We start from the raw sequence: 21,260 nt of genomic DNA, 5'->3' as shown, positions 1-21,260 counted from the left end.
ATTTATTATAACTGAGAATTTCTTCATCTAAAAAAGTGACACCAGATTGTATTTTGTGTGTCAGGATTATAGACTATATTAGATTTGAAGAAAAAATAGTTAATCCACATAACTATCATTTGGGAGTAGATATGAAAAATACCCGAGCAATTGGGAAAAAACAAAAGGTGGATTGAAATTTCATTGCAGTGCCTTTGTATGTATAGACATTAGTTGAGTAGATCAAATTGGATTGTAGTGCAATTTTATTTCACTTCTAGTTTCCCATTCTTACATTGCAAAGGCTGCAATAAAATAAAATAAAATCCCTTTAGGGACCGGTAGGAGAGAATGTTTAAACTGCTGACTTTAAGGTTAATTTAAGGATTCTAAAAAGAAGGGAGCTCATTTTTACCATGTGATATTTACTGAAATCCAATGTTACCAATGTGAGATACTGAAGCATCCTGATAAAAATATATCTGTTTTGAAAAATGTCAAAGCCACATATATATACACTGTCTATTCAAAGATTCAAAGGGGAGAACTGTACTTACCATCATGTTTGAAGGCCTCTGAGAAGTGATAGAGGTTTGTTGGTGAGTGATAGTGTTGTGCTGTTCCTCTCCAGCCTGGTGAAGATATGCTTCCTAATGAAGGGCTGCTTAATCGTGGCCTGTTCTTTGAATTAAAGAGTGCTGAAGATGAACTGGCAGATTTAATTCTTAGGATAGCAGCATATGAAGTTGGGAGGCCTGGAACAGCTGCTGAATATTCTGTAAAAGAAGTAGTGAGTTCTGAGTAGGAGATAAAATAGACAAGAGGAGCAGGAGAAAAGGAGATGCTCATTTTGCCTAAATAATATTTTAGCCAGGAAGTGCAAAAGTGAGAAAAAAGAAAAAGAGAGGAAATTAATAAAGTCTTTAAATAAATCAATACACAGAGTTTTGACCCCTAAAAGGGAGAAGTTTCTGCCTCCATGAAGTCCACCAAAGATCTTGCTTTTCCTATCAATTTTAGATGGAAGGCATTTAGATACTATGGTGATGGGTGGTAGTATAAAACCACAAGATAGCTGGAAAGAGAAGTCTACCTCTAGTGATATCAGACTTCATAAATCTGTGGTGAAACTATTAATTAGCTCACTGTGATGCCCTTCTCATTGCCTTCCTCACCAAGCCCCTATAGTCTCTCCTTGTTTATCCTCTTTCCTTAAGGCTCACTTTTTAGAAGTAGCCCAAAAATACTGACCTAGGTGAAACACCTTCCTGACTCCCAACATTACTAGAGAGGTGATGTGAGTTAATTCAGGAGAGCACAAGTAGACACTCACAACGAGGTCACTTACCCTTTTGTCTCTCCCAATGCCTTTTATCTTTTTTGTCTCTGTATTTTACATTGCAAGCTCCACAACTCAGAAACGGTCCTTAATTTTGTGTCTTATACCATGCCAAACGTTAGAAATAAACCATATTCTTTAAAATAAAGCTGAGATGAAAGTTATATTTTAAACAACCTATTCTGCAGCAACTCAGCAGGGAGAACTCCCATTTAAATCAGTAGGAGTTCTCCACATGCACCGGGGCGAGAGAATCAACATGCTATGTTATGCAGAAGCTCCCAGACTGTTGTAAAATACATTCATTTATGCTAATGTGTAGCCTGGATCTCAAAGGAGCAGCTGTAAAGAAAAGGATTCCTTTGTGGGGTCAGGGGAGAGTATGGCAGAAAAAAAGGTCACTATTGTGTTTCTCTAGTGCTGGTAAAATAGATCATTTGTTTCACACCTTGCGTCAAAATCCTTCAGAAGATGAAAAATTCAAATCTCAGATTGCCCCCTACTGAAAGGGTCACATGACAAGCCTTTCAGTTAAGATGTAGTAACTGAAAACTTCTCCAAACTTTGTGTCATCTTCCACTCTGCAGAGCTTTTTGAACCCTTGGAAAGATCCCTTACATTTAAGTAATTGCTATGGTTGCATTGTACTTTGTTTTAAAATGATAAAAATGTGCATTTTGTTTTGTATTGTTTACACAGGATATGACAGTGAACTCGGAGATGCTTACAGTGTTTGAAGACAGGGACTATGCCTTATCAGTACAATACTTAGTGCCCATGAGGAGACGTTAAAAGATCCCTGCTATGTTGCTGTTACTTTAGAGGAAAATGCCTGACAAGCAGATCACGTTTATCTGAAAATAGCCATCTCCTCCTACTCAAACTGCTTAAGAGACTTAAAAGAGTCTTAGAGTCTTTTAAAATTGAGAACTAAACACAAGTTTTGGCATGTACACGTGTAAGGTAATATAGAAAAGCATACATAAGAAGAATTCTGCCTTGAGGTGATTTCTCATTTTGGTCTGAGAAGCCATCTATTTCATAATGGAATGCATCATCTTGTTTTATAACAATATCTTGCCTGACCCATAAAGGGGTGGGGGCCGGGGGGGGGGGGAGGGAATATAACTATTCCATGATTCATTAAACCTGAAATGAAGAATGGGAATACTGCTTATAGGACTTCTTGCAATGCTATCACTGGAATACTAAAAGAAATACAATGTGGTTTTCTTTACAATAAAATATATTTCATTGTCTCTTGATATATTCCTGAACATATTCTAACAAGATCTACGCTGTCCCAAAAGGCGTAGATGTTAGATTGCTCCATATTTCTACCTGGAACCAGAGGCTCAGCAAAGACTGTCCTTGAAATATATCTCTTGGGCCTGGTCTACACTACGAGTTTATGTTGGATTTAAATCCGAATTAACCCTGCACCCGTCCACGCAACGAAGCCATTTTTTCCAACATAAAGGGCTCTTAAAACCGATTTCTGTACTCCTCCCCAACGAGGGGATTAGCGCTGAAATCGACATTGCCGTTTTGAATTAGGGTTAGTGTGGACGCAATTCAAAAGGTATTGGCCTCCTGGAGCTATCCCACAGTGCACCATTGTGACCGCTCTGGACAGCACTCTGTACTCGGATGCACTGGCCAGGTGTACAGGAAAAGGCCTGGGAACTTTTGAATCTCATTTTCTGTTTGGCCAGGGGAGCTCATCAGCACAGGTGACCATGCAGAGCTCATCAGCACAGGTAACCATGCAGTCCCAGAATTGAAAAAGAGCTCCAGCATGGACCGAACGGGAGGTACTGGATCTGATCGCTGTATGGGGAGAGGAATCTGTGCTATCAGAACTACGTTCCAAAAGACGAGATGCCAAAACATTTCAAAAAATCTCAGAGGCCATGAGGGACAGAGGCTACAGCAGGGACGCAACACAGTGCCACATGAAATTTAAGGAGCTCAGACAAGCACACCAGAAAACCAAAGAATCAAACAGACGCTCCGGGACAGAGCCCCAGACGTGCTGCTTCTACGCTGAGCTGCATGCAATTCTAGGGGGGGGCTTCCACCACTACCCCACCCCTCTCCGTGGACTCCTATGATGGGGTACTCTCCGCCATGCCTGATGATTTTGCAGATGAGGAGGAGGACGACGAGCTTGGGGAGAGCACACCGCACACTGTTCTCCCTGACAGCCAGGATCTTTTTATCACCCTGACTGAAATACCCTCCCAACCCAACCAAGCTGGAGAAGTGACCTCTGGTGAGTGTACCTTTTTAAATATAATACATGTTATAAAAGTGTTTAATAATTAAGTAGCCCTGAGGACTTGGGATGCATTCATGGCCAGTACTGCTACTGGAAAAGTCTATTAACGTGTCTGGGGATGGAGCAGAAATCCTCCAGGAGGAAGCTCTCCTGGAGGTACTCTAAAAGCCTTTGCAGAAGGTTTCTGGGGAGAGCAGCCTTATTCCGTCCTCCATGGTAGGACACTTTACTATGCCATGCTAGTAGCAAGTAATCTGGTATCATTGCATGACAAAGCCTGGCAGCGTATGGTCCCATTGTTTGCTTGCATCGAAGCAACATCCGTTCTTTATCTCTGTGTTATCCTCAGGAGAGTGATATCGTTCACGGTAACCTGGTTGAAATAGGGGAATTTAATTAAGGGGGCATTCAAAGGTGCCCGTTCCTACTGGGCTGTTTGCCTGTGGCTGAGAAGAAATCCTCCCTGCAGTTGGGGAGGGTAGCGGGGGCATTGGCGCTGAGCTGTTCGCGTTTGGCTAGTAGTGATCTTCCCTGATACCAGCCAGGTGGTGGGGGAAGGGGTAAAGCAATCATCCCAGAGATGGGGGAGGGGGTTAGTTTGGTTTCTGCTGCTGCACGTTAACAGGAAAACCGCAGCACTAAATGGCCAACTCAACGGGCTTTGCTTGGTATGGGAAAGGAGGGCGCTGCTGTTATGAAGTTTGCAGAAGCCGAAAGACTATGGCTTACCATGGCCACCTGAAAGCCAAATTCTGTTGCCTGGCTCTGCGTGTGTGATCTCTAACTCAATATAAGATGCAAAATGCGACCTTGTACCAAAATCACATGTGCTATGTAATGTGAATTGTTGTTCACAGTGAAAGAGTATAGCCATTGTTCTGCAAAATGTACCTTTTAAAATACTTCACTCCCTTTTTTTCCCTCAGGCAGCTGCAAATGTTTCAAGTCTCCCTCCTCCATCCCAAAGGCTATCTCCGATAAGGCAGCGAAAAAATGCACGCGCGATGACATGTTCTCTGAGCTCATGCAGTCGTCCGGCACTGACAGAGGTGTGTGGAGGGACACAATAGCAGAGTACAGGACAGTGGCCGAAGAATATGAGTAGAGGTGGCGGCAGGAAGATCAGAAGAGGCATGAGGTAATGCTGGGGCTACTGTGGGATCAAACGGACGTGCTCCGGTGTCTGGTGGAGGTTCATGAATGGCAGCAGGATCACAGACTGCCGCTGCAGCCCCTGTTTAACCGCCCTCCCTCCTCCCAAGTTCCATAGCCTCCTCACCCAGAGGTCCAAGAACGTGGGGGTGGGGGGAGGCTCCGGGCACCCAACCACTCCACCCCAGTGGACAGCCCAAGCAACAGAAGGCTGTCATTCAACAAGTTTTAAAGTGGCCTTTTCCTTCCAGCCTACCCTCCTCCCACACCCCAGCGGGGCTACCTTGTGAGTTATCTCCCTATTTTTATAATCAATTGATAAAGAATACATGTTTTCTAAACAATAGCGACTTTATTTCCTTTGCAAGCAAGCTGTGATCGAAGGGGGGAAGGCGGGTGGCTTACAGGGAATTTAGAGGCAACCAAGGGAGCGGGTTTTCATCAAGGAGAAACAAACAGAAGTGTCACACAGTACCCTGGCCAGTCATGAAACTGGTTTTCAAAGCTTCTCTGATGCACAGCGCTTCCTGCTGTGCTCTTCTAACCGCCCTGGTGTCTGGCTGCGTGTATTCAGTGGCCAGGTGATTTGCATCAACCACCCACCCTGCCGTAAACGTCTCCCCCTTACTCTCAGAGATTGTGGAGCACACAGCAAGCAGCAATAACAATGGGAATATTGGTTTTGCTGAGGTCTGAGCGAGTCAGTAAACTGCGCCAGCGACCCTTTAAACGTCCAAATGCACACTCTACCACCATTCTGCACTTGCTCAGCCTATAGTTGAACAGCTTCTTACTACTGTCCAAGGTGCCTGTGTACAGCTTCATGAGCCAGGGCATTAAGGGGTAGGCTGGGTCCCCAAGGATAACTATTGGCATTTCAACATCCCCAAAAGTTATTTTCTGGTCTGGGAAGTAAATCCCTTCCTGCAGCCATTTAAACAGACCAGAGTTCCTGAAGATGCGAGCGTCATGAACCTTTACCGGCCATCCCACGTTGATGTTGGTGAAACGTCCCTTGTGATCCACCAGTGCTTGCAGCACCATTGAAAGTACCCCTTGCAGTTTATGTACTGGCTGCCCTGGTGGTCCGGTCCCAAGATAGGGATATGGGTTCCGTCTATCGCCCCATCACAGTTAGGGAATCCCATTGCAGCAAAGCCATCTAGTATGACCTGCACATTTCCCAGAGTTACTACCTTTGATAGCAGCAGCTCAATGATTCTGTTGACTACTTGCATCACAGCAACCCCCACAGTAGATTTGCCGACTCCAAATTGATTACCAACTGACCAGTAGCTGTCTGGCGTTGCAAGCTTCCACAGGGCTATTGCCACTCGCTTGTGAACTGTGAGGGCTGCTCTCATCTTGCTATTCTTGCACTTCAGGGCAGGGGAAAGCAAGTCAAAGTTCCAAGAAAGTGCCCTTATGCATGCGAAAGTTTCGGAGCCACTGGGAATTATCCCAGACCTGCAACACTATGCAGTCCCACCAGTCTGTGCTTGTTTCCCGGGCCCAGAATTGGCGTTCCACAGCATGAGCCTGCCCCATTAACATCATGATCTCCAAATTGCGGGGGAATGCGGTTTTAGAGAAAAGCGTGCTCATGTCCTCATCACCGTGCTTCTGTTGCCTCCTCGCCTGGTTTTTCAGGTGCTGGTTCTGCATAAACTGCAAGATAATGTGCGAGGTGTTTACAATGGTTATAACTGCTGCAGTGAGTCTGCTCCTGCTCGGGCAATCCAGGGAAAAAGGGCACGAAACGATTGTTTGCCGTTGCTCTGACGGAGGGAGGGGTGACCGACAACATGGCTTACAGGGTTGGTTTACGGGGAATTAAAATCAACAAAGGGGGTGGCTTTGCGAGAAACAGAACGGCCCCCTCAAGGATAGAACTCAAAACCTCAAGGATAGAACTCAAAACTGGGTTTAGCAGGCCGTTGATTTCATGGAGGGAGGGAGGAGAAAATGAATACAAAACAAATCTGGTCTATTTCTTGTTTTGATTCACTTCATCTATCTTTATACATCTTGCTGGCAGCAAACTGTGCAGTATGACCGCTAGCCATCGTCATCTCCTGAGTGCTCGACAGAAGACGGTGCAGTAGGACTGCCAGCAGGACTGAACAGCCAAGAGATGAAACTTAAAAGGGTAATGACCTGGCTGAGTCACTCCTATGTTTGTCCAGGCGCCCCTGACCTCATCGAGGTCAGTTAAAAGAGCACCCTGGACTATGTCAACGATAGCTACCAGTCATACTGCACTTTCTGCTGCCAAAAGGCAATAAGCTGCTGCTGTGTAGCAATGCAGTACCGCATCTGCCAGTACCCAGGAGACATACGGTGACAGTTAGCTAAGCGGGCTTCATGCTTGCCGTGGTACGGCGTTTGCATGGTTAACACAGGAAAAAAGGCACAAAACGATTGTCTGTTGTTGCTTTCATGGAGGGAGGGAGGGAAGGGGGACCTGATGATATGTACCCAGAACCATCCACGACAATGCTTTAGCCCCATCAGCCATTGGAATTTCTACTCAGAATTCAAATGGGCAGTGGAGACTGTGGGAACTGTGGGATAGCTACCCACAGTGCAACGCTCCAGAAGTCAATGGCTGCCTCGGTACTGTGGACGCACGCCGCCGACTACACGCACTTAGAGCATTTGTGTGGGGGGACACACAATCGACTGTATAAAAACGCTTTCTACAAAATCGACTTCTATAAATTTGACCTAATTTCGTAGTGTAAACAAGGCCTTGGTATAGCCTAAAATCATTAACCCTTTGGAAACTAAAACTAACAGCATCAGTAGTTCCCATAATTGTGAACCAGTGTAAGCCGCTCCATAATTAAGGTTTAAAGCAGTTGCTCATTTTCAAAAATCTCCCTGAAATTTCACATCATAGCTCTTCTCACGGTTGAATTTTCCTAGGAAATTTGAGGAGAATAAAGCTTTAAAGTTACATGACAAAATCCTGCCCCATCAAAATCACTCAGTGAGGCACAGATTCTACTTTTTTCGCTTATCACTTCCCCTAAAATAGATTGGCCTAAAAATAATTGTGTTGTTGGCCTGCCTTTCATTTATATAGCAATTTCATTTATATATTTTTGGTGGGGTAAACTAGTAAAATGGGTTGTGGGGAACATTTCAAAAATGATATTTATAGCATAAAGCATTTGAGATGGGATGTGCATATTCTACATTAATAGAGGAAAGGAAGGGGTTCACTAAGGGTTAATTGGAACATGAATACAAAGAGGAGGACATTCTCTCTCTCCCCAACCCCCACTTCTTCTCCCAGCCCGAGAAGGAAACAGGATGTGGAATCTAGACTCAGGCTAGGAATGAAGGAGCTGAAAAACTGACCAGCTTGTTTACACAGGTCTAAACTACTTCCAGAGGACTCTAAGTTAAGATGACACCGAGGGCCAGTTTCTGCAGCCCTTTCAATAGGGATTGCAGAAACATGCTTGACTTAAAAGTACATTTAAGTTCATTTTTAAATCAAAGAAAAGGATATAATCATAATAAATATTATTTGGCAAGAAACAAATTGCTTGTGGGTACAGATAAACAATAAAGCTTGAGGTTGACTACCCTTTTCCCACAGTCCAAATATCATATGGCCCAGGACTACGTTATTATGTCTTGTTCTAATGCTCTGTATGTAAAGGTCGACCTAGGCAAAGCGGCTGTTAAAACAGAGACCAGAGGTGTGCATTTAGTTAGAGCTCCGTTCTTCTCCCTCCCACCCATTTTGCCTTTTCTCTAAATTAAAATGACTTAATCACATGTGATCAAACGAAATCACAGCAGTTCTCACTTTTCAAGTAAAGAAGCTTTCTTTCCTTGTAAAACAAAACCCTAATAAACCTCACCTGATCTCCTGGACTATTTTAAAGGCTGAAAGGTTTTGACCAATCTACAATGAGATCAACAGTTGCCAGAGACACTAAATAGGAGAATCCCAAACCTTTGTAATCAGCTTCTGTTAAAGAAAAATGTGGGTCTACCAGAGGTTCAGACACCTTAGTACAACCTATACACCTTAATGAGCCTTCCAAAACAAATTAGATATTTGATTGCAATCAGAGCTAGCTTATGTCTGTTCAGACCATCACTGAAATTAGAAATTGAAGACTAAAAACCTCTTAGGCCATGTACTCCATTCTCTTTGTCAATAGAGGATTGTTCCCTACAGCATATTTGAGTACTTTATTTCATTCTAGTTTGAAAAGACTCAAATGATGAGACTTTCACCACTTTCCTTGGGAGACTATTGAACAGTATATCAAATCTCTTCACTAGAAAGTTTTACCTGATGTTCATTGTAAGTTTTCCTTTGTTCACTTTCATCTTAATACTCTTAGTTATGCAGTTAGTCTCCCTTCTCGTTTCCCATGTTAATTTTCCAAATTAACTTCACTGTTACATACTAAGGTCAAAAAGTTAAAACTTTGGTACCTAATGGTTGGTAGCTAAATTAATAAGTGGCCTGATTTTTGAGGTAATAAGCACCCACAGTTCCCATTAACTTCAACTGTGATTGTGGGTGTTTAGCTCCTTTGACGTCAGGACTAAGACCAAAATTTTCAATGTGGCCACTACATTGAGTATCTCAATTTCTGGATGTCAAGCATGACTCATCCTGACAGTCTGATTTTCAGAAATATGGATACCCCGGGGCTCTGGCAGAGCTTTAAAGGGCCTGGGGCTCCGCTGTGGTAGCAGCTGCCAGAGCTCTGAGCCCTTTAAATCCCCACCTGAGCCCTGCTGCCCGAGCTCTGGAGTAGCGGTGGCCGGGCTCCATCAGGGATTTAAAGGGCCCCGGGGCTCCAGCCGCCGCTACCGCTCCAGCCCTTTAAATGCCCGACGGAGCCCCACCGCTGCTACCCCAGGGCTTTGGAAGCAGGGCTCTGGCGGGGTTTTAAAGGGCCAGTGCAGTAGGGGTGGCTGGAGCTCCGGGGCTCTTTAAATCGCTGCCAGAGGCCCCCCCCAACTCCTACCCCAGGGCTCGGGCAGCAGGGCTCAGGCAGGGATTTAAAGGGCTTGGGGCTCCAGCCGCCGCTACCGCCCCGGCCCTTTAAATCCCCACTGAAGCCCCGCCACCTCTACCCCAGGGCTTCAGCAGCAGGGCTCAGGCGGGGATTTAAAAGGCCCCGGGGCAGTAGCAGCAGCTGGAGCTCCAGGGCCCTTTAAATCCCAGCCTGAGCCCTGCTGCCCGAGCCCTGGGGTAGCGGCGGCGGGGCTCTGGCGGGGATTTAAAGGGCCCCAGAGCTCCAGCCGCCACTACCCCCACCCCCACCCCCCGGGCCCTTTAAATCCCGCCCAGAGCCCTGCTGCCCGAGCCCCGGGGCAGCAGCGGCGGCTGGAGCTCCGGGGCCCTTTAAATCCGTGGCAGAGCCCCGCTGCCACTACCCCAGGGCTCGGGCAGCAGGGCTCAGGCGGGGATTTAAAGGGCCCTGGGGGGTGGGTAGCAGCGGCTGGAGCTCCGTGGCCCTTTAAATTCCCGCCACAGCCCCACCGCTGCTACCCCAGGGCTCAGGCAGCAGGGCTCAGGCCTGGATTTAAAGGGCCGGTGGGGGGGTGGGTAGCGGCTGCTGGAGCTCTGGGGCCCTTTAAATCCCCGCCGCCGCTACCTTAGGACTCGGCCACAGGGCTCAGGCAGGGATTTAAAGGGCCCAGGGCAGTAGCAGCGGCTGGAGCTCTGGGGCCCTTTAAATCCCTGCCACAGCCTCGCCGCCGCTACCCCAGGGCTTTGAATTGCCCTCTCTGAAAGCTGGTCCTGGTACGGTGCACCGGCTCTTACCGGTATGCGGTACCGGGGCGTACCGGCTTACTTTCACCTCTGACTCCAGCTGAAGTCAGAGAGAGATGCAGGTGCGCTGCACAACTGAAAATCAGTCCTCATGTTGGGCACACAAAATAAATGGCCAGTTTTTAAGTTTTGGACCCCAGTGACTTTTCCCCAGCATCATGGAACATGGGGTAGAACTTGGAACAGAACACAGGTTTCCAACTCCTACTCTTGCTCTTTAAACACTAGGCCAGATAATAAAGTGTCCTGTTTTACTACCTAAGAAAGTAAGTAAAAAAGGACATAACTGCTTTAAAACAATTAATGAGTTAGCCATGTTATATTTTAATCAACTGCTTAAGTGTTACCAAAAATATCATAGTTAGGGCAAACCTAAAAATGAGACAGAACCAAGTCTTCAGATCTGTAGAACCCCAAACTCTGCAGATATTTGGATCTGAACCAAGACTAGCTGACACAGGCACGTCTCCAAGAAAAACAGATCTTTCCTGCTATCCTGTGTACTATATACATATCCCACTGAAGTGCTATTGAAAAGAATACTGTCATGATGCAAGGTAGTAATCTGCACCAGGAAATTGAATTCAACAAGCCTGAAGTGCAAGTTTTGACAATTTCTTTTGTTATTGAAATTGTATTTTCAGATGGATTGCTAAAACAGATTTGCTCTGTGTTGCCTCCAAGCCAGAATTATTTAGCAATTTTTAGTCTGAGAAAAGAACATTTTACAAATCTTAGAGATCTTATTATGTACTTGAATGAGAAACAATAGTAACTCCAGAGTTAAAAACAAACAAACAAAACCAGCTCAAATGGCACAAATCAAAAGAGCTGTGGCAAGGAAGGAGTAAAAGGCTTTGTGTATATTAATGTACAGACAAGAGCCATGCTACACCATGGTGACGAGATCCTCCACTAATTCCAGCATAAAGCAATCTGGTTTCTGACCTTTTGAGGTGTATTTGCTAAGAGTGTCCTCTGTTTGACAGGGATTACTGTTAGCGCTAGTGTGCAATTTTACTTTAACTGCAGCTGTTTTATCATGCTTGTGAGGCTGCTGTGTCTCAGTAAAGCAGCTCTTGTAAAGCATATTTAGAAATGGTTAATAAATTATACGTAAGAAAACATTTCTTATTTTGTTTACTGAAAGCCTGTACTCTGTGCTCATCATTGCCGACAGAGCAGAAATCAGCCTTACCTGAAAGCAAAACCCATTTCCAAACCCATGCACTTCCCTCCAGGGATTTAGACTGCTAAATTGTCTATTTGCGGTAGCTTAATTAGAACACACTTTTCACTGGTGCTTTTAAACAAATTTATTTCTCTAATTTGGTGTGGATTAGATTGCTGTACAATGAGAGCTGATTTTCTTCTTTTCAGTACTTAAGTACATGATTTGCATTGTGATATTTTAGATGTTGCCCTCCAAACCAGTTTCCAGCTCTGCCACGAACTTTTGTGACCTCTGCCAAGCCACTTAGGATACAAATTTCAAGTGCCTATGAGACTTAAGAACCCAAATACCATTTTCGAAAATGATGTAAGCACCTAAATCCTATTGAATTTCAATAAGACTGTCACATATGACTTCTGAAAATAGAACTTAGGCTTTTGAAAATTGTATTCAGTATATTTACTGTCAGTTCACTATCCACAAAATGGGAGTAATCTCTTTTCTCCTATATGTTTTGTCAATTTATACTGTGAACAACTTGGAGCAGGGATTGTCTCCTAATATGGGTCTTGGTAGGATATCAAGGCTACTGTAATACAACTAATACAACTTCAAAAGTCCTGAAATGACTCAGCTTGGTTATTTTTCTGAATTCATTTACATTTTGTCTTATGGAAATTCATTGCATATACAGCATATTTTTATTTTTAATGCAGAATTTTGTTCATGATTGGTTTATGAAGGCTGGTATGCCCACTATGATAAGTATCTTTACATTTTTTAAAAATATATTTTGCTTAAAATATGTAATTGTAATAAAATATGTATTCAAAATTTTATTTTATTTCAGATTCCTGTCTATAATTTACAAAATCTTTGGTAAGTGCAACTAATCACCATCATCATCATCAGAGGCATATGCACAATGTGCCCCGCCTCTGAATGGTGTCATCATCAGCCAGGTGGAGAGTCAGTAGCCAGCCATCAAAATAAAGTCAGTAGGCACTCGACAATGACATGCGACATCTGAAGTTGACCGCAGCTGCATCGTGGGTCATTAAAAAAAACATTTAAAGAGACTGGCCTCACAGTTGCCCTGTCCTGTCCAAAACCAGTTCAGAGATGACCAAAGGTGCCTTGGCAGATCAAAACCTGGTGGACAGATGGTTGGGTCAGTGATGAGAGAGTGATTAACGACTGTCATCACTGACCACTCATTATGCCAAGCATATTCCACCATCATGTCCTGTGGTGCCATAAATGACCATAAAGAGTGTCTAAAAGACAGGAGAGCTGGTGGGTGGTGGAAGAGGTCTGCATACAATGGCAGGTTGTTATTCTCATGGATCTTAGCCAGCAGAGTGAGAGAGGCCTTTTCACTGTGAACATGGGGTGGTGTTGTTGTTATGTATTGGTAGCCATGGCAACGGAGTTGCCCATAAAGTACCAGTAACAATACACATAGCTTTGATATGCTCTACATCAACCAGCCTTATGTGCTATTAGCGATACCAGATTGGAGCACAATATTTTGCTGTTGAATAGCAGAGGGCAAGGACTGATGATCTAAGCATCTGGGCGCTTGCTCCTCAGGTTGCGCTGGCCAATCTGCTGAGCTAGTTGTTCTGACTGTGGAGTTTGGCTGCCATTTTCCTCGAGTGGTTGCTCTACGTTAATGACCTATCTGATGTCACACTGAGGTAAACCAGGTTTGGATCATGCTGCAGACATCAGCCATTGAGGAAAACATTTAACTCATGTTTGCATTATGCAGATGGAATACATTAGAAACGGTCTTAGAACAGCTTGGCTGCCGGTGCCATTGACTATGACAATCTACCATGAGCTTAATATCTTCATTCAAGACCTTGTCAGTTTCTGAGAAGGGCTGAGCTTGGTACCTGCAGCAGATGTCATTGGCATAGATAACATGTGTGAGAATGTAGATGCAAGTCTTTGGTGTACACTTTGAACAGTATAGGTGAAATAACTGATCCTTGAGGAAGGCCGTTGATCTGACTCTTCCAAGAGCTACAGCAGTTGTACATGTGTACTCTAAGCCACCTGTTTTGCAGAAAGAGCTGTACTACTTTGACCACCAAATGTAGGGCAACCAGAGAGACTCATTATTTATTAGCATATGACTTGCAATTTCTCCATAATACAGTTAAAGAATATATCAACTCCTCAGCAATAAAAAATGGAGAATTGGGGCAGCAGGGGGACATGCCAGGTACTTACTAGCAGCAAGAGAGAAAGTTGTATCCTAACCCAACTGCTAATTCCAAAATGACCATTACAGGGCTGTAGTACTTGGTTCTACTGAATTTAAAGGACCAGCCCAAGAAAGGCATACTGGGAAAAAATTCCTGAACGAGGACAACACTGCACTAGGGAAAGTTAATACAAGTCAGAAGATGTCGGTGTCAATCAGTATAAAATAATGCAATTACAGATAATGAAAACATGAAGTGTGGCAGGAAAATGGGTTAATATATAGTTTAAAGTCCACACAATCACAAACTGCTAGAACTTGGGGGGTGTAATATATCTGCCACCTCAGTCATTTCCCATCAAAATTTCTGGATATGTGTACTCACAAAGTCTACACACACACACACACACACGTTAGACAGAAAAATACATTAAAAGAAACATTTAGGTTGCAAAGTCAAGTGCTTAAAAGTTAAGAAATGCCAGAATTAAGGTTACCTGTGCCACTTTACATCTGTCCCCTTGTATATTTGCATTATGATACTCTCTTAAATTACATGACCAGACTGTTTTTTCCACAAGAGCCTTGCCTCTTTCAGTGCACAGGATGGACAGCACTCATTGAATAAACAGAGAGTCAATTTTCAGAGTAGCAGCGGTGTTAGTCTGTATTCACAAAAAGAAAAAGAGTACTTGTGGCACCTTAGAGACTAACAAATTTATTTGAGCATAAGCTTTTGTGAGCTACAGCTCACTTCATCGGATGCATTCAGTAGAAAATACAGTGGGGAGATTTATATACATAGAGAACATGAAACAATGGGTGTTACCATACACACTGTAATGAGAGTGATCACTTAAGGTGAGCTATTACCAGCAGGAGAGCGGGGCGGGGGGGAAGAAAACCTTTTGTAGTGATAATCAAGGTGGGCCATTTTTTGACAAGAACGTCTGAGGAACAGTGGAGGGTGGGAGGGGGTAATAAACAAGGGGAAATAGTTTTACTTTGTGTAATGACCCATCCACTGCTAGTCTCTATTCAAGCCTAAGTTAATTGTATCCAGTTTGCAAATTAATTCCAATTCAGCAGTCTCTCATTGGAGTCTGTTTTTGAAGTTTTTTTGTTGAAGAATTGCAACTTTTAGATCTGTAATCAAGTGACCAAAGAGACTGAAGTGTTCTCCAACTGGTTTTTGAATGTTATAATTCTTGATGTCTGATTTGTGTCCATTTATTCTTTTACGTAGAGACTGTCCAGTTTGACCAGTGTACATGGCAGAGGGCATTGCTGGCACATGATGGCATATATCACATTGGTAGATGTGCAGGTGAATGAGCCTCTGATAGTGTGGCTGATGTTATTAGGCCCTATGATGGTATCCCCTGAATAGATATGTGGACACAGTTGGCAACGGGCTTTGTTGCAAGGATAGGTTTCTGGATTAGTGGTTCTGTTGTGTGATATGTGGTTGCTGGTGAGTATTTGCTTCAGGTTGGGGGTGCTGTCTATAAGGAAGGACTGTCCTGTCTCCCAAGATCTGTGAGAGTGATGGGTCGTCCTTCAGGATACGTTGTAGATCCTTGATGTGTTGGAGAGGTTTTAGTTGGGGGCTGAAGGTGATGGCTAGTGGTGTTCTGTTATTTTCTTTGTTGGGCCTGTCCTGTAGTAGGTGACTTCTGGGTACTCTTCTGGCTCTCTCAATCTGTTTCTTCACTTCAGCAGGTGGGTATTGTAGTTGTAAGAATGCTTGATAGAGATCTTGTCGGTGTTTGTCTCTGTCTGAGGGGTTGGAGCAAATGCGGTTGTATCGTAGAGCTTGGCTGTAGACGATGGATCGTGTGGTGTGGTCTGGGTGAAAGCTGGAGGCATGTAGGGAGGAATAGCGGTCAGTAGGTTTCCAGTATAGGGTGGTGTTTATGTGACCATCGCTTATTAGCACCATAGTGTCCAGGAAGTGGATCTCTTGTGTGGACTGGTCCAGGCTGAGGTTGATGGTGGGATGGAAATTGTTGAAATCATGGTGGAATTCCTCAAGGGCTTCTTTTCCATGGGTCCAGATGATGAAGATGTCATCAATGTAGCACAAGGAGAGTAGGGGCATTAGGGGACGAGAGCTGAGGAAACGTTGTTCTAAGTCAGCCATAACAATGTTGGCACACTGTGGGGCCATGCAGGTACCCATAGCAGTGCCGCTGATTTGAAGGTATAGATTGTCCCCAAACATGAAATAGTTATGGGTGAGGACAAAGTCACAAAGTTCAGCCACCAGGTTTGCCGTGACATTATCGGGGATACTTTTCCTGATGGCTTGTAGTCAATGTTTGTGTGGAATGTTGGTGTAGAGGGCTTCTACATCCATAGTGGCCAGGAAGGTGTTTTCAGGAAGATCACCGATGGATTGTAGTTTCCTCAGGAATTCAGTGGTGTCTCGAAGATAGCTGGGAGTGCTGGTAGCGTTGGGCCTGAGGAGAGAGTCCACATAGACAGACAATCCTGCTGTCAGGGTGCCAATGCCTGAGATGATGGGGCGTCCAGGATTTCCAGGTTTATGGATCTTGGGTAGCAGATGGAATACCCCAGGTCGGAGTTCCAGGGGTGTGTCTGTGCGGATTTGTTCTTGTGCTTTTTCAGGGAGTTTCTTGAGCAAATGCTGTAGTTTCTTTTGGTAACCCTCAGTGGGATCAGAGGGTAATGGCTTGTAGAAAGTGGTGTTGGAGAGCTGCCGAGCAGCCTCTTGTTCATATTCCGACCTATTCATGATGACGACAGCACCTCCTTTGTCAGCCTTTTTGATTATGATGTCAGAGTTGTTTCTGAGGTTGTGGATGGCATTGTGTTCTGCATGGCTGAGGTTATGGGGCAAGTGATGCTGCTTTTCCACAATTTCTGCCCGTGCACGTCGGCGGAAGCACTCTATGTAGAAGTCCAGTCTGTTGTTTCGACCTTCAGGAGGAGTCCACCCAGAATCCTTCTTTTTGTAGTCTTGGTAGAAAGGTCTCTGTGGGTTAGTATGTTGTTCAGAGGTGTTTTGTAAATATTCCTTGAGTCGGAGACGTTGAAAATAGGATTCTAGGTCACCACAGAACTGTATCATATTCGTGGCAGTGGAGGGGCAGAAGGAGAGGTCCCGAGATAGGACATATTCTTCTGCTGGGCTAAGAGTACAGTTGGATAGATTAACAATATTGCTGGGTGGGTTAAATGAGTCAATGTTTTCTTTCATCCTCATTGTTCAACGTGTGGCTCCATGGCTTATTTACTACACCTTATTTAATCCCTGCCCTGAATACAGAATTATTAATATTCCCATGGGCTTTCCTATGGTGTTCATCATAGTATCCCACTGCTTCACAAAATATTTATTTTCACAACACCCTCTGTGAGGGATTACCCCATTTAACAGATGAGGAAGTGAGGCACAGAGAAATTAAGGTCCACAGATTTTGGGTACCCACTTTGAGATACCTAGCGCCTGATTTTTCAGAGCAGTGAGTATTTTATAGCACTTTATATATTCAAAGCACAATTCCCTCTAATTTCACTTGCAGCTGGGTGCTCGGCACTTCTGCCAGTCGGACCCAGGTGTCTCAAGTCAGAAACCAAGAAAATAAGGAACACACATATATTGGCCACCTGTGAAAAGTTTCATTTAAGTAACGTACTCAGCATCACATAGGAACTCTGTAGTAGAGACAGGGATAGAATCCAGCTCTATCTGGATTCAACTGCCTTAACCATGAGATTTTCCTTTCTATTCCTGAAATTGTGTGTTGAGTAAGGCAATTTTGGTTCTCACTGCAGGACTTATCATTCCTATATCTGCCCATTCCAAGCTCAGAAATTAATTCTGGCCCCCAATGCCCCATATAGATGGGCAATACTCTAGCAAGTCTTTACTGAGCATGTGTTAACTGCAGTTTTTCAAAGGCTTATAACTTGGCCAAATGTATGTGGCTTTTCATAGGAACAGCAAAAGGCACATGCCTGACCAAAAAAGCCATGCTCTTAACAAAATGATAATTCAGTGATGCCCATCCCTTGCTTCCAGCGCATGCTGCTGGCCACCCAGTCACTGGTCAGATTTAGATGTAACTAGCCAAAATGACAGCACAGGCAATACAGACAAAGAAACTTTATTTTATTGGTTTGAAATCTCAGTTTCAATAAAAAATTCGATAACCAAGAACTAATTTGATTTTCTATTTCATTTAAAGAGGCAAGCAACCACCTTACTGTTATTTGGAAGGAGTAAGAATGTGTAGATTTTAAAGAGATCATCCTTTTTTAGTCTGTTGTTCAAACACTGAATTACATGTGTTTCACGGGGGGGGGGGGGAGATTTGAAGGCAAGGGAAAAGAAAAAAAAACCCTTCTTCTCCAAGATGACAAATAACATGCCTGAACAAGCTCCAGAGATATAATGTAGATGCACTAAATGCAGAACCAAGATGATAATTTTGTTAAATTTATGATTCAGGGATTGGATAGGAAGCAAGAACATATCTGAATATAGTTTCATTAGTGATATTCAATAAACTGTCAAAAATACTCTCCAATCTGTAACAGAATTTCAGTTTTTAGTCAAAACAGTAGAATATGTCAACCCAGAGTTTGCTACACTATTATGACTCATGTAGTAGCTACAATTTTAAATTTAATGACAATAAACTCTTTAAGGAAATGATTTTGACTTTGTAGGTGGCATTTTTTGTTTTTGTTTTTTTAAGTGTCAGTAGGGCAATGACTAAGACTCGATGACATTTATCAGATACCTAATTAAAATATAATGTATCTTTTAATACTTGCAAATGTGACCTTCATTTGTATATTCCTGCTAGTTAGCATGTTTAGTAAAATGTCAATAAGAACTCTAACCCATTTTTTTTATTGTAACTTTTAATTACATTGTTCCAGTAGAAGAGTTCACTCTTCTGTTGCTCAGGCTTATAAAAACATGTAACTTCACTCTGCAAATGATGGATATTGGCACTGTAGTCTGTGAGCTTTATAGAAAGCAATTTCTTTTCCACCTAGTTCAGTGTGTATTCATGGCTTTCTTCTGCATATAAATTTTTAGACTACTTGATAACATATAAGTTTCTCTGATTATTCCCTAAATATCTGAGATTATTAAGAGACTCAATTGATGTTGTGATCACTATGAGCAGCAATATGAGCTGATTATGTCCATCAGAGAGTTAGATTATACTTCAGTTAAACCCAAACTCCACTTATTACATTTCATCTACAGACTGAAATTAAAAACAAACAAACAAACTATAGCAGTGGGGGGTAGGGGGGGGGGGAAGAGAAGAAGCCTGCAGTCTCTTTTAAGTTTGTAAGGTACATTGATCAACATTCCTAACATTTATATATTGATTTATTTCTAACAAATCTAATTTTAAGAGTACCATTCTAGGGCCTTATACATATTTGATAAAAATAAATATTATAGTAAAACCAGCAGCAACGCCACTACCAGAAGTAATCAACCACAATAAATCGAGCCAAAACCAAACCATTCCCTCTAAATTATCACACTTCTGTTGTACTGACTACCCACACAAAAGGTCTGGGTAAATAGATAGACCATCACTGTACACTGCAAGGACTACACATTTTGGCTTGTGACGGGGTGTATCATCTCCACATGGCAGGGGCAGTAACAAGTTAATGAATAGGGTAATAATTCGCTCCCAGCTGTGTCTAAAAGGCGGGTTAGCCACAGCTGGGATAAAAAAATGCAAGAGGATAGAGGTTGAGAGATACTGTGGAGGAGTGTTGCAGTACTGGGCAGAGAGAAACAGCCTAAAGAGCCCAATTTGCTGGAAGAAGTATTTGGGGAAGGTTGCCATACAGCAGATGCCTGCAAAGGCCATAGGTAAGATGTAGCACGGGGAGGCAGCTGCACACATAAGCCCACAGTCTTTGACTACCTCTCACAGGGCCCCTAGACTGGGTGGGACTCAGAGGAGAGTGGGGCTTGGGTCTCGCTATCATCCCTGATGTTGAAATGGAGAGAAAGACTGAGGATTCATGGTGGTGGTCCTAATTAAGGCCTTTGGACTTTATTTTGGCTCCTGTTTTGATTTACTTTTGTTCCTACTGCGATGAAGGAAGAGGGAGGTATTGGGACTGACGACTGAGGACCCATCAGAGGGCCGTCAGGATCTCAGGGTATAACCCACTTAATACCCTGAAAATGTAGAGCCTCTGAACTGGAACAAAAAGTGAAACTGAGGCAAGCCTACTGGTATCATCTACTTGGTCAGTCAGGTGTGCACTGAAGCCCAACTATAGAGCTTTTTTCTAAAACTGCAGCAGGGAATGAATTCCCAAGTTGAAAGGTCCTCACAAATAATGCCCTGCCAGATGTTGCACCTCATCAACTTCTCTAATCACGAATGTGATAATATGGGGTGGGGAGTCAGTCAACCTTTCAAGGAGAGCTGGTTGGAATTTCTTTCCTCCTTGAGGGAAAACAGACTTTGTCAAAAAATAGAAAACTCAAAACCTCAAAGTTTTGGCTGAAAATTCAGTTGTCCTATAAATATTTTTTTTTTTTAAAGAATGCAGCCACTTTATTTTCCATCAGAAAAAATGTTGATGAACCTTTTCAGCCAACTCTACTTTCAAGTAGGCATGTCCCATGTAAAGAATGGCTTTATAATTCAAAACCAACACCTTAACTTTCAATAGCTGTTAGAGACGTGAGGAAATATGATGAGTGGGCAAGAACAGGGCCAACAAAACTCTATATAAGAATATAAAAACAGCCATACTGGGTGAGACCAAAAGTCCATCTAGCCCCATATCTGGTCTTCCAACAGTGGCCAATATCAGGTGCCCCAGAGGAAATGAATAGAACAGGTAATCATCAAGTGATCCATCCCCTGTTGCCCATTCCCAGCTTCTGGCAAACAGATGATAGGGACACCGTCCCTGCGCATCCTGGCTAATAGCCATTGATGGACCTTTCCTCCATGAACTTATCTAGTTATTTTTTTAATCCTGTTATAGTCTTGGCCTTCACAACATCCTCTGACAAAGAGTTCCACAGATTGACTGTGTGTTAGGGGGGAAAATATTTCCTTTTGTTTGTTTTAAACCTGCTGCCTATTAATTTCATTTGGTGACCCATAGTTCCTGTGTTATGAGAAGGAGTAAATAACACTTCCTTATTTACTTTCTCCACAGCAGTCATGATTTTATAGACCGCTATCATAACCCCCCTTAGTCATCTCTTTTCCAAGTTGAAAAGTCCCAGTCTTATTAATCGCTCCTCATATAGAAGCCATTCCA

The 21,260-nt window shown here is 43.4% G+C and overlaps 1 protein-coding gene across 2 annotated transcripts in view; it reads right to left on the bottom strand.

Moving 5' to 3' along the window:
- CNTN5 (contactin 5) overlaps window positions 1-21,260 on the bottom strand; it is a 955,706-nt gene that overhangs the window by 352,997 nt on the left and 581,449 nt on the right. For both annotated transcript variants that reach the window (XM_074957075.1, XM_074957069.1), the window contains exon 4: window positions 537-755. In XM_074957075.1, coding sequence (XP_074813176.1) covers window positions 537-755 — 219 coding nt within the window. The remainder of the gene's footprint in view (window positions 1-536; window positions 756-21,260) is intronic.

Source organism: Natator depressus, chromosome 1, assembly GCF_965152275.1.
Source record: "Natator depressus isolate rNatDep1 chromosome 1, rNatDep2.hap1, whole genome shotgun sequence".
NCBI lineage: Eukaryota > Metazoa > Chordata > Testudines > Cheloniidae > Natator > Natator depressus.
Note: the sequence above shows the minus strand (reverse complement) of the source record. Positions and strands in the feature narration are given on the sequence as shown.